The sequence below is a fragment of the Bombus vancouverensis genome, chromosome 16 (genome assembly GCF_051014615.1).
Source record: "Bombus vancouverensis nearcticus chromosome 16, iyBomVanc1_principal, whole genome shotgun sequence".
Taxonomy (NCBI): domain Eukaryota; kingdom Metazoa; phylum Arthropoda; class Insecta; order Hymenoptera; family Apidae; genus Bombus; species Bombus vancouverensis.
The window spans coordinates 5,880,028-5,897,113 of NC_134926.1; the positions used below are offsets into that span (position 1 = coordinate 5,880,028).

General features: G+C 40.1%; 1 protein-coding gene across 1 annotated transcript in view; it reads right to left on the reverse strand.

Annotated features, from left to right (window-relative positions):
• Positions 1-17,086, reverse strand: part of AChE-2 (acetylcholinesterase 2) — a 149,548-nt gene that overhangs the window by 8,948 nt on the left and 123,514 nt on the right. The window contains exons 4-5 of the mRNA XM_033329620.2: positions 15,391-15,554; positions 4,429-4,586 (exon numbers count right to left, since the gene is read on the reverse strand). Of these exons, the coding sequence (XP_033185511.2) occupies positions 4,429-4,586; positions 15,391-15,554 (322 nt within the window). The remainder of the gene's footprint in view (positions 1-4,428; positions 4,587-15,390; positions 15,555-17,086) is intronic.

A 17,086-nucleotide genomic window follows, 5' to 3' on the forward strand; every position in this document is an offset into this window, starting at 1 on the left:
TGGTTCAGGCTGGTACGTGATCCGTGAGGTTGCCATTAAGCGAAGAAGATCGATCACGAGCCACTCACGCGATTCTAGCTCGCGCCAAGTCCCTTCTGAATTCAGTGTATAGAACCGAGTTTCCGGATCCTTTAAAGGTCCGCACGGACTGGGCTACGTTACGAGGAACAGTGGGTCTTAACAGTCGATCGACTGCATCCTCGTTCGACTGTATCCTGACGATTGAACGATGTCGTCGATGGATTGTGAATCATTGAACAGGGCAACATAGGCTTCAATACACAATAGGGCCATTGATTAGCTAAACATAGCATAGAAGATCATCTCATGACTCTAACTCTCGGACACCATTTAACGCATAGTCCCATTAATTTCAATAGGTGCAACATTTCGTTTTAATTTAATAACGATCAATCGATAGTCGCACTTTCGCCGAAATTCATCGTGTTGAGACTGGCCAAGCCAGTTAACTTGAAATCCATGTCATAACTGTTCTCATCCCTCGAGGATTATATTTTAGAAGAAGCCAAATTGCTCATATTTTACTCGGAAGAACTATTGGGTTAGCAACTAAGTGATTGCGGATTTTGTCATTATCATCTAATGGTAAAATCACTTAGTTACCAACCCAATATGTCCAGTAGAAATTAAATAAAGAATCCTTTAACAAATTTACACGGAGAGAGGCTCTTCTAAGGAGAGCCAGTATCCCAGCTCACCTAACTGATGATACGTTTGTTCGTCGGTAGACTACGAATATTTCTGCAAATTATTATTGCTATTTACTCTTAATATTTATTACTATTATTATCTACACTCATATCTCATATATTTCCACATATTACCTAGCTTTTTATAAATTGCGCCATAATAACCATAAAGGTCCTCGGCGTATTCATCACCGTAGACGCAGTTCGAAATACGATTCCAAACTTTTGATCAACGATGTACCTATCGAGTTACGAATCTCACGCTGTATACGGGTCACCATGTCCATTTGTTAACTGTGTCCTAAAATCACCAGCGTGACTCGTATTTTTCACCACGAAATCGTTCTATAAACCAGTGTATCGCTAATCTCACGCGCTATCGTCGCGCAAGGGGGTTGAAATGTGTTTCATGTTTGTTTTACGACGTCGTTCGCTCTTCTTATCGGGATCTGATGCTTTGAAAGGAAAAAAAAAATATAGCGATAGGAAAGAAAAAAACCGATCGGTCACACGGGTCCACGAAAATTGTCCAGGACCGCAGGAAGCTCAGGGAACTCGCAATTCCCAGATTAATATCGGAAAACCGGAATACAGAGGGGTTTCTTCTTGGCGAAGCGGGCAAACGGCAGCCGTCTGACCACAAAATAACGAGTCCACTGTGGCAATGCCCCCATCGATCAGCGCCGCGAATCTAACGTATCGGTTACCCCGATACTCAGCCTCGACAACGATTCCAGGAATCCCCCGTTGCAATTCGACGGAGCAGCAGCAGCAGCCTGTCGTATTCCTAATGCCTGTTTAAGTTTTCGCCGTTAAACCACGAGATAACCGTTGATATTACAGCGTTCAACGTACCCACCGATCCTCTCGCCTAACTTAATTAATGGGACGCTTAATTAGCCCGCTAGGAGGGAGGCAGCTGTGCAAATTGCCACGATCCTCGTTTCTTTTAATAAGAGTCGCGGCCAGCCTTCAGGATCTTGCAGAATCGATAGAAACACGGTATTACGAGTGGACTATGGGATTTCCGTAGGGTGGACCGTAATTCGTGGTATAAATGGGGCCAGGGGTATTCTATGGATTGGCAATAACAATTGGGAAAGAGACGAGGAACGCTGTATAAATAGATTATAGGCGGTTAAGAAAGATTCTATCGGTGGACACGTCGAACGGTATGTCACGAATTTTGTGTGTATATGGTTGGCTGAGAATTATACAGGTGCGTGTGAGTGTCCCATAAAGCGTGCTACTGTTATGTATTATAGTTGTTCATAAAATAGCGTTTCACGTTTGGAATAATAACGCCGGAGAATAAAGTCACTTACCAAGTTACTGTAACTTGACACTTTAACTAAATGATAGCGGATTAATCAGTTTTTCGTCGCCGACGCTTACCGACCGATAGCCTACTAATCGGCTTTTTGTCACCGACAATCTTTCTCATTATTCGTGCAGTAATTTGTTATTTGGTATTAACGTACCTTGCTCAGTTGCCTCAGTTGCGTTGCTTTATGAGCTTCCACAGTTTTATACCAATTTGAAAAACTTATCGTTCGCGATAAACGAAAAGAATGGTATTGGAGAGTCTAAACCGAAACAGAGCCAGCGCCATGGAGAATCTGCGCCTGAGCTGCCGATCGGACGTGCGTATGCCGTTGAACAGAATGACGCTACTTGTTGTACAATTTACGAAGCCGATCGACGTACAACGAAACTACCATGTTCAGGTATACTCTATAAGCTTCCTTGTAAATTAATAGAAAAAAAATTAAATTAATAGAAATTAAAAAAATGAATAGAAAAATAATCTTTTCTTATTTCTCCGCGTTAGGAATCATGTACTGCACGCATGTTACTCGGCCGCCCCTGTATAATAGCACTATGATTTATTTAATTAGTAATTATTAATTCTTCGAACCTCGTAGAACAAAAGACGAGAAGAAACGATCGCCTGGCCGTAGATTAAATCGTGAGACAGGAGGGTTAATTCGATGGTGTCTTGCTGGTCCGAGCGACTACTGTTCCGGACTATCGAGTCTTCGGATCGTTCGTTTAAAATAACGAGGGCATGGGGTAGAAGCAATTTCGTTGGAGGACGCCAGCCAGAAAGGGGAGTGGCGACAGCGAATTCGATTCGACCGAATACCAGCTTTAATCCGGAACAATCTCGAGCAAACAAACACTGGGAATTATGCGACGGAATGCGAAACGAGAACACGCGTTGTTCTATCGTCACGCAACAACAGCGACCGGATAATTGCTGGAAACGTAGAAACATCGGAAATCTCGTTGATATCGATCATGACCTCGAGTTATTTTTCCTATCCCGTTGACGCAATCTTGATAATTTCTGGACGAAGTAGTCGCCAACGCGTTGGGCAGGTCGGGCATCGTTGATTTAGGGACCCCAAGGTGTTTCGTCGATCAGATAAAGAATGAACAGCAAAAGAATAAATCGAAAAAATGAATGAGAGAGATCGGGCAGAATGACTCGGAAACAAAGCGCGTTAATGTGGCCCTATTTGCAAAATACGAATCATATTAGCTTGGTGTTTATTAAATTAATTGTTAACTAATAATGAAATTACAGGAAGAATATTCGTTATTGGCTGGCACGAACGATCAAAACATTCGTGAGATCTGCGTATGCGAGTTTCTGGAGATTTAGCTGCAGATAGAAATTTTACGAAAAGTAAATCATTGATAGGTGTATCGTAGATCGGTAGATGTACAATGGCGGACAGAGGAAGCTTAACGTTTTTTAATCAACCTGTAGTGGTATACCTTATAAAAAGTTAGCAATCTATTTATTAAAAACCGAGAAGCTATTACATTACGTCGAAGAAACAAATTTTTGGCTAAGCCGAGCAACTCAAGTAAAATAATTAAATTTTCGATTTCTGTCAAACGATAACAACATGTAGAAAGAACGTAGAAAATTTCTCATTGTTGGAATATTAATTATTTGCATCAAAGGTATCGTACATCATAATATTATATAGTATTATAGTATCGTTATTATATATTATTACTGTGGAATATTATACAGCATTGTAAATTAATAATATTATACACCAGAACGTCGTCAGTGAGCTGTGCTTTTCCACACTCCCAACAGTGTTCAATTGCACGCGACTGATCTGTATGGGATGAGTGGCGCGACTAGTGGCAAGTGTGAAAGGGGCTTAAGGATCTCGGCACTGTGCTCGAGCGTATGTTTAGAAAGTGGATAGTCTGCGATTCGAAGTCGCCGAGCCATGAGGTGTCGATTACACGACTGTTTACAGAATGCATGAGGTTGTTTACGGATTGCAAGTGACGCCTTGGGATTGCCAAACAAGTGGAGACTTTGTCTGAAGGATCCGACCACGGAATGAGGAATTCATCGATGCGTTTTTGCTAAACGGAGTTTAGGGACTGCAGTTATCTCAGAGCCTCGAAAGAGCAAAGTCTCTCGATAAAAAGATAGAAAAATATCCAGTACAAAATGCATTAAGGCTCGTTTATACAAGAAGAAATTTTAAATCCTCTTTCGTTCTTCGTTGTAACGAGGAAAATTCTTGAGAGAGGAAACTTGCAAGCGGGCAATTAACGAGAGAGTCATGCGAGTCACTTGTCACAGGAAAAAAGAAGAGGACGTTCTAATGAGGTTAGGTAGATAGATTAGGTTAGGTAGAATAGGTTAGATAGATAGGTTAGGTAGAATTTTGACACGGACCTGGCACTCCCTTCAGCTTTGGTAGAAAGTCGTTCCAAAAAGCACAATACGTGGTGTGTGGTCCTTTTCCAAGGCCGTTCTCCTGCGCGTTTAAGATGTAGTACTGCGGCCGGTCCCTCGAATATGGCGGCCAGTCGGCTTCCTCATCAGTCGGTTTCCTGAAAAGCAATCGATCAGTTAGTAGAAACCGACTGTGTCACGAGTCACGTTCAGCGTGAATCCAATGATCAATCTTTTGCACTGTGGAACGAACCATTCGCACTCGAAATTAGCTTTAGAAGAAAATAGAACACCGAATATATTATACAGGGTGAGTGAGAAATCGTCGTAGAGTTGGGCACGAAGCTATTCGTGAAAAAATAAGTCGAGAAAATATAATGACAGTTTTTCATGTGACGCTACGTTTATGGGAAGATCGAGTTTGAAAATGATCAAAAACAAAAATGTCAACTGTACTTTAACTTGGCTAGATACCGACGATCAGGATTTAGCAAATCGACAGTGAGAGATTATTATACACGGTGAAAATAATGTTAAATAATATTTTCTCTTTTAAGAAAATTTTTCAAGAAAATCATTCTCAAGATAATAAAGTGTGAATGTGTTTAATTACGAACTGGTCTGATGATACATTCCCAAATTTTTTTTCGGAGAAACGAAAGAAAAGATTGTATTCCATATTTTCGATTTATTTTCACACGCGATAACAAAGCTTGGGGTGTAAAAATGTTATACCAAATTTTTTTCTTATTTTTCACGTAGAATCGCCTCTTATCCGTTTGTACTACGATTTCCATTTTTAAAAATGAATATTTTAGTTCAGATGAAAATTTACTAACTTTTGAAACAGAGTGTGACTAAAAAACGAGATCTTTCTGTAGTGTTCCTTAACGTTCTTTAATGTTCCTTAATGTTCCTTAATGTTCCTTAATGTTCCTTAATCGTACCAAACATAAGCAAACTAATCGCCAATTTCTTCTCTTTGAAACTTTTTGAAATTATCGAGTCGCTGAGAAAAGCAGCGTCGATGATACTCGAGTGCAAAAGGTTAATATTGGATATCAAAGGTTTCCTATTTCAGACTCGGCCTTATAATCGTTTCTCGAGTCCAAAAGGACATAAGAACGTTTCAAATTTCTCGGTGGAAAGATTAACGATGACCTAGCTGATAGTCTAGTTGATTTAAAATTTCATTTGTAGGTTAACTACTACCTGACTGTGGCAACCAGACGGGACTAAAAATCCCTAGGAAGTAAGGTCGAGCACGAAACGGTAGACTAACGTGAACCAACTACTTAGTTTATTATTTCGGAACTAAACCGCGGATTTTTATGCATTCATGGGAAATTTGATAGTGAAAAAATATATATTCTGCCCGCGATTTCGTTCGCTACTACTTCGTTCGTGGACTACTAATACACGGAACAATTTTGGAACAGATAAATTTTTACGAACGAAATATCTACACATTTTTTATACTAACAATTAGATCATTCTCTTCCCTAGTAAAAAATATTAAATTATAAGAAGGTTTCGGAACAAACACGACGTAAAGAATAGACAATAACCATCGTTGCTTGACATCTAGCAAACATGGAAGCGCATACAACTCAGATCCCGGAGTATTTCTCGGCTTCTATAAAACGGATCGAGATGAAATATACCCTATTTTCTTTCCCAGACACTAAGCTATACAACAGAGAAAAGCTCGTCAAAATTCGTTCAGTAGCTTTTACGTGATGCGAGTGCAAACAGACAGACAAAAATTCCAAAAATGGATTCTTTTCACTGCGCAGCTTATGAATTATTCTCGGCTGACTGTTTTATTCCCTTTTATTCGATGTACAGACACCATGCTTCTACTGTTTTTTATTACAGTGCTGTGAATAATTGTAAACTCGAACACATTTTCCGCGTCACTTTCTTTACATTTCCATGAAACCACTGATTATATCTAGATATGTTAAACGAAATTGTTTTGTAGAGGTTAAATCGAATGCTACAGGATATCAGGAGACGTTACTTCAGACAGAATTATTGCTTTTAATAAGTACTGAAAGAAAAGACAGAAAAACAATTTTTCAACAAGACAATGCTCCCATCCATACAGCCACTACGATCAAAATTTCGGAATAGAATTATTACCAGGCATTCAGTCCCGATCTGAACCTGATCGAGAATCTATGGGGAATTCTAGTGACAAAAGTTTACGACCAGGAGAAGCCATCTATGGAAGATGTAGTTGAACTTAAAAAAGGAATAAAATCCGCGCGAATATTCAAAATGAAATTTCAAACAAATTGATGGATAATGTAACTAAGGGATTAATGGAAGTGATCAAAGATAAAGAAGGATCCACTAAATATCGAGTGAAACGGTAAGTAAATTAACGTTGAGTTTACGTCGTTTCAGAACGAAAAACACAATTTCAAGAGAAAATTCAATTTTTTCCAGACTTCAAAGGAAGAAAACTCTTGTTCGTTGTACCTTTACAGTTTTGTTTCATATCATACTATGGAATTATATAAACGATCCTGTCAATTTTTCTTCTAATATTACGAAAAATCTAAAAATGGGATTGAGTTTTGTCATTAATCGTTGCAATGTACGTGTACAGACAGATATCCAAAGTAGCATATCCAGCTGTAAATGAAACAAGCTTTCATTTCTGTAGTTACGTTCATAGGGATATAAAAATGTGTAAAAATCCGCAGTCTCTTCCTAACGATTCAGTAGCGGCGGTAGAAAAAGAGAACGTAAAAAAACGATGGTTTGTTATATTGTTTTTTATATCACAGGCGGATTAATTGGCGATGTCGCGAGGATATTACGTCGCAGGTAATTAATTCAAGTTACAGATAGCCGGAGACACGAGTCGTGAACATGGACAGTCAACCGAGTCTCGTTTAAAATTAATAACAACCAGCGTTGGTTAATAAATTGGACGTTGACTGACCTACCAGAGGTTACTTTATTAATTATTGAAATAGCCTGTCTTTTCCACCGCTATCTGCTGCGTATCAATCAAATATTTACACGGCTATCTTTGTCTCGTTAATCAATTAGCCGTCGACAGATCGACTTTCTTCTCGTTCGACCGGATCAATTACAAAGCAACAGATCCGTGTAATATGATAAAAAGTGAAAATACCGCGAGTAGGTAAGAGTTACGTCGGCGTTGCACAGTCGCCTGTCTTTACGTTAAATTGTCATACTTAAAAAGCACATTTTTTAAGCGCTGCTGACCGATAGCCGCAACTTTCGCCTTATCGTTGTTGGTTTCTTAGAAGCAGTCAGCTGTTGCAGCCTCCTTGAAAACTTTGGAAAGCGTGTGCCTGAAACGTGTGGCAACAAGTAAGCGACGACGAGTATACTCGTCGAACACAGAGTGCGTGTGGCTGTTATAATGTAGAATTAAGTTGCAATGAAATGGCTGTTTTATTTCTTACATTTATCACCGACGGTCATAACACAAAGTATTGCCATTTCTTCATGACGAATATACTCGTCAACAACAGCTAACTGGTTAAGCTTGCGGTGCCTGTTATAATGTAGAATTAAGTTGAAATGAAATGGCTGTTTCATTTCTTACATTTATCACCGACGGTTCTAACACAAAGTATTGCCATTTCTTCATGACGAATATACTCGTCAACAACAGCTAACTGGTTAAGCTTGCGGTGCCTGTTATAATGTAGAATTAAGTTGCAATGAAATGGCTGTTTCATTTCTTACATTTATCACCGACGGTTCTAACACAAAGTATTGCCATTTCTTCATGACGAATATACTCGTCAACAACAGCTAACTGGTTAAGCTTGCGGTGCCTGGTATTTTCGAGCATTCCTTGTGCTTTGATCGTCGACGCGGACGAACGTCGAAGTAAAACTATCGAGTTCCACATCTCCGAATCTACAGAAAGTGCTGTAACTGCAACTACCCCGGACTCGCTCGTAGCATTTTCTCACGTTTCCATTGATAGTTCCAAATATAGTTTACACTTAAACATAGTGTACGCATTTTAATTAATTCGAATTTCCTTAACTCAACCAGCCGAGAGAACCGGCATCTGGCCAAGAATCGAACATGCTTGTTCCAAGCAAAAACAAAGAGCAGAGAGGAAAAGTACGATGCCACTTTGACGATGTCTCCTTTTTAACAATTTTAAGACAGAACGTTAGTGGTAGTATCGGTCCCATTTCAAGTATTAAATTGAAATTAACCGTTTGCAATTAAGTGGAAAAAATTATAATTGGAAGCGTCGTTTTACATTTTGGTCCGCGTTTATTTACATAAACAACACCGCTGTGTCTGACACAAGCATCGTCACATCGACATCAGCAATTGCTAGTTGAAACAAACATCCCTAAGTTTGGTTTCACATGGCGAACAAGATTGATGAAGATAGGTGTTCCAGGAGTTGGTCGAGTTCATCAGTTTGGAAAAGAATGAGACACAGTGAGATCGAATGACACGCCACTCTCGACGGTTGAGCAGTTGTGCAACTCGATCTGAACTCAATCGTCCATGAAACAACAGCAGCTCGCACACGAGACAATCGTGAAATTTGTTTATTTTCGACTTTTTTAAATTAAACTTCCGCTAACGTATTTGTGAGATTTTCCCGATTAAAACAAGACCAAACACGATATAGTTTAAATCACATTTACATACAGACATTACGTAATCACATATTGAATTTACCAGAGAAAATAATCGTTGTCCAGTAACACTGGACATAAATCATTGTTCAAAATGTAAACGTAATGTTAATTTTGTTATCTTCCCATTTGAAATTTAGCGACTCTTTACTTTTGCTTACTTGCATTAATCCGTCGGTTACACTATCCATCAGTTTATTTGAAGTTTCGTTTCGCCCACGCGGATTTTATTCCTTTTGTAAGTTCAACTATATCTCAATAGGTGGCTTCCCTGGTCGTAAACTTTTCTCGCTAGAATTCCCCACAGGTTCTCGATTAAGTTCAGATCAGGACACTCAATACTGACTATGGTAATAGTTTTATCCCCAGATCTTGAAGCCATATTTTGATAGTTGATACGAATGGGAACATTGTCTCGTTGAACAATTGTTCTTGTGTCTTCTCTTTCGGTACTTATGAAGTTTAGTTAGTTGTTTACAACGTTACAGTTAATTGTTTTCGACGAGTATACTCGCCATGAAGAAATGGCGATATTTAGTGTCATGACGAGTATACTCGTCATACGTAAAAAGTAGTTACAACTTGCTGTTTAAATTGCATTTTAGTGGAAACAAGATCATATTATAGGAAAAGACTGTATATAGCGCATACAGCGATACATTTTAGAAGGAGTTCGCAACAGCTAACTGACTAAAACCAATGATTCTCTCGTGTAACGGCTTTGGATTGACTCTTTGGAAAAGCAATTTCACTCAACGTGTCCAGACATGATCGGTGGTTTCTTGGAAACAACGAAGTGACGCAGACGATGTGTTCGATTTTATAGTAATTCGCTGTATGGCACTGTAATATACACGAAGCACAGTTTCCAAGGATATCGCGGAAAATCTTTCGCGAGTCACTGCGAGTTCCCCTTCGCACGACGTCCGCCAAGTTTCATTTCGACGAGCCAGCCAAGTTATTCGTACGAGCAGCGAGAAAAAATTAATCAACGTGCTCCTGCTGCCTAGCAAACAACCGAAGCTCTTCGATAAGCTGATAATCGGCAGCAACACAGATAACAAAAATAAAAGGGGAAAGGAAAAAAGAGAAATGCCGCGGGCTTGATGGATCATGTCCGCTCGACGCGTGACATATCGGCCTCTTTGTGTCCAGGCGTCGATAAATAATTCTTCAGTTTCCGTTAACCCAGATTGAAAAGCCGTGCCGCGGAACGCGTCGCGGCCTCGCGATTGTTAATATTTAATAGGTGTCGTCAAACACAACGACGCCCAACGTCCGGAATTAATTCGTTGGCTGACTTTCCGTTTGCCCAGGCTACGTCACCGGCCTCCGTAGCAACCTTCTGGAATTATTAATTGGCCCTCAGATATAGATCCGCGGCTCTATTCTCGCGTCAAAGGTCATCGTAACGTCGCTTCCGACGGATTTTTGTGAGACCTACAAATTGCACGACTCTCCCATTAGAAATAGCAAGTTTTCGACGGGTCTTCGTTTCAGTGATCCAAAATAGCAGTGGAAATATTTCTTGGAGGAGATTGATCGGGTGGAAATGAATTTTTATTTGAATCGAAGCTAGTTATCGATAGATTTCATACAAAATGAAAAGTAGTAATTTTTTTATCGTTTCAATTGGGAATAACCGTTGTAAACGATTGAAACTTAACCATCGTCGATAAATAATTTTATTTTATTTATCAGCATGCAATATAAACGATCAGAATTTTTGTTTTTTGATTACCAGTAATCATTGTCGATAGCCTGAATTTTATTTTGCTTATAGATTACCATTATCCATGATGAAACATTTTTTTAGTTACCTTCGGTCGATATCGACGACAAAATTTCTTCTAATTACATTCGACTATTGTTAATCGTTATTGACAATACTGATAATTAGTACTCATTGACAACGTAAAAGAATGTAATTATAAAGGTTATTTATTAAGCAAAAAAAAAAAAATGGTATGAAAATGTACGAGACGAAGATATTTTAGAACAATACTTCTATTAACAAAAATTGTATTGTTAATGTTGCACTGCGATATCTTTCATCCTATTCTTTATTTCATATATTTTCGCTTTTTTCGTTAATAAATGGATTTTATAATTAAGCTTTTTCACGTTTGTCCATGAAAATGAACTAATTATCAGCAATGTTAATGACAATTGAAAACAGCCGAATCTGAGCAGAATAAATTTTCTCTGACGATAATGATTATCAGTAACCAAAAATAAATTTCGGACCATCGATAATGGCTACTGATAACCAAAGAAAAATTATGCTCGTTTACATAGAATACTGGCAACCAAAATTAAATTTCCAGCATCGATAATGGTTATTAGCAAAGAAAATAAAATTCTCGTCATCGATAATGATTGCCTTGTAATCAAATAAATTTTATTCATTCGCAATGGCCATCCGCAATTAAATTTTTCTAATTAAACATATCAACTCTTATACCATAAATTTTAAAATTTGTCTTATAACAATTACGATATCCGCTTTTTATAGTATTATGCCATATTATTTATTTATTGCTTTATACCTTATCTATGTATTAATTATATTATACTTTACAGTTTATATTATAGTTTACGTTATACAGTCGTCGAGTATTAGAGAAAAGACCAGACGTTTTCGACGTTTCCTGTGGAAGCGCTTCATCTTCGTGCAACGTTCTAGGACACGTGACATTCTTTCGCTTTTTGCTCCACTTTCGCTCTACTCAGGCTTCGAATCCAAACGCGAATACCAAATGCAATTTTAAGCAACCGCGATATTCAACGTGGTCTTAAATAACTTAGCAGGGGAATAGTAGACAAACTTCTGAGAAAATTTCTTCGGATACGTTGAGAATCTGAAGAAACTTTGCCGCAAAAGCAATCTGCTAACGTATATAGAAATTATAACGAAGTTATATAGAATAAATTATATAGTATCGATCTGAAAGAAATAATTAACACAGTTTCCCTAAATATCCTGACTTACCAATATTGGCTTGGCAACTAAGTGATTGCGGCTTCTGTCAATACCACCTAACGCCAAAATCCGCAATCACTTAGTTGCCGAGCCAATATAACGAGCAATCAGCTGTTCAAATATTTTGACGATCCCTGCGAGGTTTATACGTTCGCGATAAATATCTGCTAACTTCTACGTACATTGTCCAATTTGTTAGAAATTTTATCAGCATCGTGAGTGACAGTCGTAACGCGTTATAGCGCGAGTGAAATTTCCGAATGTTTCCTATAACGTACGTAACGTGTCCATAAAACGTTGCTACGAGCGTTCGCGAGTAAATGTCTCGACTAATCCGAAGGAATAAAAAATCCGGAAGAATATTTCGAAGAGCGGAGCGAACGACGGTTTCAGGTTGTTGGATTTACTCAGCCAGGTGTTGCGGTCTCTGGCTGCAGAGTGAAATATCAAACGGCGCGTCCGCGGAACTCCGAATGGAAATAAGAAAATAAGGAAACTGAAAATTTATCTGCCGATGAAAATCGTCGATTCCTATTCCCTTTAGCATAGACTCGCGCCACGACCATCTTAAATCTCGATAAATTTATCTTGCTCCACCCTTCTCGCGTAGACTTTGATTTACGAGCGAATAATCCTACCAGGATGAAATATCGTTCGATTCTTATCCCATTAAGTGAGCCGCCCTCGCCGAATGGCTGCGTTTAATTTATTTATAGAGACGTCGCGAGAAACCTTGTATCATCCTAATGCAGCCGATAGCTTCGCGTCCGTTGAAACGTTGCAAAGGCCTAAATAGCTAGCTGATAGAGGCGCAGGTCAGGCGACCGGGTTTCGTAGGATTTGGGGTCGTAGGGAATTGGATAATAATGCTGTTACGTTCGGTGACTCTCTACGGTCGAGGCGTCCACCAGCTATGCATATAGAATTAAGCGGGTCGCAATAATCCTAAGGCACCGCCATAAAACGAGGCTTTTTGATTTATCCTTAAGTCCGTCAATTGGCATAAAACATCTTCGAGTCAAGAGGTTCCTTATGGTTATTGCTCCATCAGGTAAAAACGTGGCTTTTCCCATGTTTCCCAGGATTCCACCCACAAGCGACTAGTAGTGGGGCGATCACCACCGAACGAGAGTTTCCTTTGCAACAGCATCGTCACCGGACTTCACTGATTCATCGTCTTTAGAACAGTCGACATCTGACCGGATTTCCACCCATCAATCATTCACCTACTTCTCTTATACCTTACGCAACAGCGTAACTATCTTCTCTACAAAGTTGTTGAAAATATACAGGGTGGTTGGTAACTGGTGGTACAAGCGGCAAGGGGGTGATTCTACGCGAAAAAAGAAGTCGAAAATATAGAATAACAATTTTTCGTTCGAGGCTTTGTTTTCGAGAAAATCGACTTTGAATTTTCGCTCGGTACGCGTGCGCTTTATTTAAAATGTGGCGGTGCACCGTCTTGTTGAAAAATTAAACTTCCTCTAGTTCTCAGTGGGACATCTTCTAATAATTCCGGTAGTTTGTTTTGTTATCAACATAACGTCGATCGAGACAACGATCTACAGTGAGATCCGTTCTAACGAGACGCGATAAAATGCACGCGTACCGAGCGAAAATTCAAAGTGGATTTTCTCGAAAACAAAGCCTCGAACGAACAATTTTTATTCTATATTTTCGACTTCTTTTTTCGCGTAGAATCACCCCCTTTCCGCTTGTACCACCAGTTACCAACCACCCTGTATATATTATAACCTGTTAACCTCAGTGTTATACTTGCAGCGGCACTCCACACCAACTAGAGTCACACGATGGCAGCGCAGTGGTTAGGTTACGAACGTTCGGGACCCGGGTTCAAATCCCAGCACCCGTAGTCCGATTTTTCTTTCACGATACAAAAATGAGAAGAAAAGCAGGTACGCCAGCAGCGACATCTACACCAGCAGCGACATCTACATCAGCAGTAGAACCTATCTCGGCCTCTACACTGGCAGTAGCACTATACCACAACAAACTACTATAACTATACCTCTACTAATTACTACTACTCAACAAACTACACTTCATACTAATTCAACCATCCCTATTATCCTAACCGAAATAAGGGATCGATTTGTTCGTGGCGTCGATTAGCTAATCGTGGCGGGAATTTACGACTCTTGTTGACGCGCTTCCTCGCGATCGCGTCTCTCCGCGACTGGTCGAATAAACAAACGCAGCTTGGTAAAATCGTGTGCCGAGCGAAGAGAAATGCGTACAGGGCAAACAAGGCGACGATCGATAGTTTCATTTCGTTAAGAGGCAAATTGATCGTCGTCGATGGTTCATAGGCTCGACCACGTTGCCAACTTCTTGCTGGCAGCTTCTCGCACGGTTGCGAATATATCTGGAAAATTCTGACCATGTGGACCTTCTACTATCTGCTATCTTCTATTTCTGTAGAAACACGCAGGACAATTTCTATGAATTTTTCACCACCTCCGTGAGCAGTTTGTTATTTCTGCAACGTGAAATTCCACGTACACGCGTCAGGATTCGGCTGCTCGATTATACTACGTATGGTGTATGGTTGATTGCTTGCTAAATCAGCTTCGAGAAAGTCTCGTCCGATTGGAATTATATGCCGTTTCCTCGAGGGAGAAAAATATTCTCGAAAGTACGGTACTATCCGCATAAATAATCAGAGCCGTGCAACAGCCAGGACAATTAACCGGAGATGCAGCTATTCATAAATTACCTGCTGTTATCCGAGACTGACTTAGTTCGCAGGATACCGACAAATTTCTAACTAAACCGCAGATTTCCGTAGGAAATATTTTCATAAAGCCAACCGAACAAATAGCATCCAAGTAGAAATTTATTTCATCCGCTGAATAATATCAAAAGTATACTATATACGTTGAATATTTCGCGTATTTTCCTCATGCTGTGCTCATTTCTACAACTTTAACTTGCCTCGCGAAATGTACAAAAATCCTGCATTCGTAAGTTCTTCAGACAATATGAAATACCAATGGCGAATAACACGGAACAAACGGTTGCTCGTTTGCCATTTAAATCACCGAGGAGGAGCAACTCGTTTGACCAAAAACGCTATTTGCAAACCTCTTCGTTTCATGCTAGCAATTTTCAGGACACGTGCGTTTCCACGCAAATCATTGCTATACAAATACTGCAGAGTTTCCGTGTTATTTGCTCGTGAAATTGTTCCACGGTTACACGTTTAACTGTATCGCAGTTGAGAAAAACTCAGCCAAATAAGCTGTGCTCCTCAACGTCGATATGTTTATGTCTGTTATGGCTTTTACGCGAACTTACCCCGAATAGGCAAACTTGGAGAAGTAGAGTATCATCCTCAAGGACAGGTCTCGTTCCTTTTCCGTGTACTCGAGGGTCAAGTTGAGAGGATGGCCGAACACGTACTCCACCTCGTCGCCGTGCATCACTCCCATCCACTCACCCCATAGGTTGGTGCTGGTCCTCTGAAACACACAGCAGCTCGGTTATACCCGCGTTAAACGCGCTCGTTCAAATACGTTGCCGGGGTTGTCGTCATGTATCAGGCCTCCTCCACCTCCTCCTGCCCCTTCCTGTCTCCCACTCTCTCTCAGCGTTTCGTGCCAACCCCATAGATCGACCCTCGTCTCTTCGCTGACGCGATATCGCGTTGCTATTAACCGCTGGCCATCCCGCAGTTTGTCAGTTTTCATTTCAGCCGTGCCACTTGCTCACTGGAAACGGCCTCTCGCCGGGAAATTGATTCCTACCGAGCGGAAAAAAAGAGGGAAAAAAGAAAAGAAGAAAAAAAAAGGGGGGAACTTCGGCGTATTTTGCAAAACGCAGTTTCGCAAATGGGCGAAACTATTTTTTATTCTCGCGTTCGGTCGACGGGATTATCGGAGAAAAGCGGCGGAACGTAGAACGAGACTTTGTTATCGAAATGCAGGCGAGTTACGCGAGAGGAGGACGCGGATTTTGGCGAAATTTACGTCGAATGTTTGTCGTTGTGTAAAATAAAAGATTCTGAAAACGCGTGTTAATGTGGTTGGCTCGGATAATTCACGTGCGAATGGAACGTAACGTTAAGTAAGAGAAATTAACAAAAAGATTGGAATTTTTCACACCTTGTTCGGACAAATAATTTCTGATAAATATTCGTCGCGCACGAGTTCAAAGGAAATTTTTCCCTACGTCCCCTGGAGACGCCACAAAAAGTTTATGTGCAACCATCAACTTTGATGGTCCCTTCAATGTGGACGATGGTCGATATAAAAAAATACGTGTCAAATATTTTTTTGAGATCTCCCATACATGTAAATGGCATGAAAATCATCAAACTCGTAAAACAAGTTACCTTAGGTTTGTGTTAAGTAACGCACATAGACAGAGAAAAGTAACGGAGTCGAGCTGACGCACGGAGGAGCGAGACAGTTTCGCTACGAGGGATTCGTCGAGTGATCGCGTGAATATTTATGGCATCGCTTTCGTCGTTGTAATAATGTTGCTTTCGTGGCCGATACGATATTGGCGGAAGCAATTCGGAAACGATATATTTTTCAATAATGCAACGAACATTTTTTCGAAATATATCGCGCTGCTTTTCTGGCCGGAAGTAACGTTACGAACCGAGAGCTTGCTGAACTCGACACTGACATCGTTGAAATACGCCGGTCCTCTCAGAAAACATGGATATCGATGGAAATTTTTTGACGCTCCAAAACGAAACTCCGACCTAACGCAGACCTAACCTAGATACCATTAGGTCAGCAACCCATATTCGCCTCTTCCTGTAATAATGCAAACAGGTTACCCAGTTATCAGACAGGATTAAAAGATGGATGATTTAACGCGGGAAGAAAAATTGTGAGAAGAGAAAACAGCCAGCCTTTCGAAGCAATATACGCGGAATTAGAGAAATGTAAGGAAAATTGAAACGGGGATGCTGAGAATGGCTGAGCAGTCTATCAACTACCACTACCTTGAAGAATTTCTTTTATGGATTTATGCCAGCTGT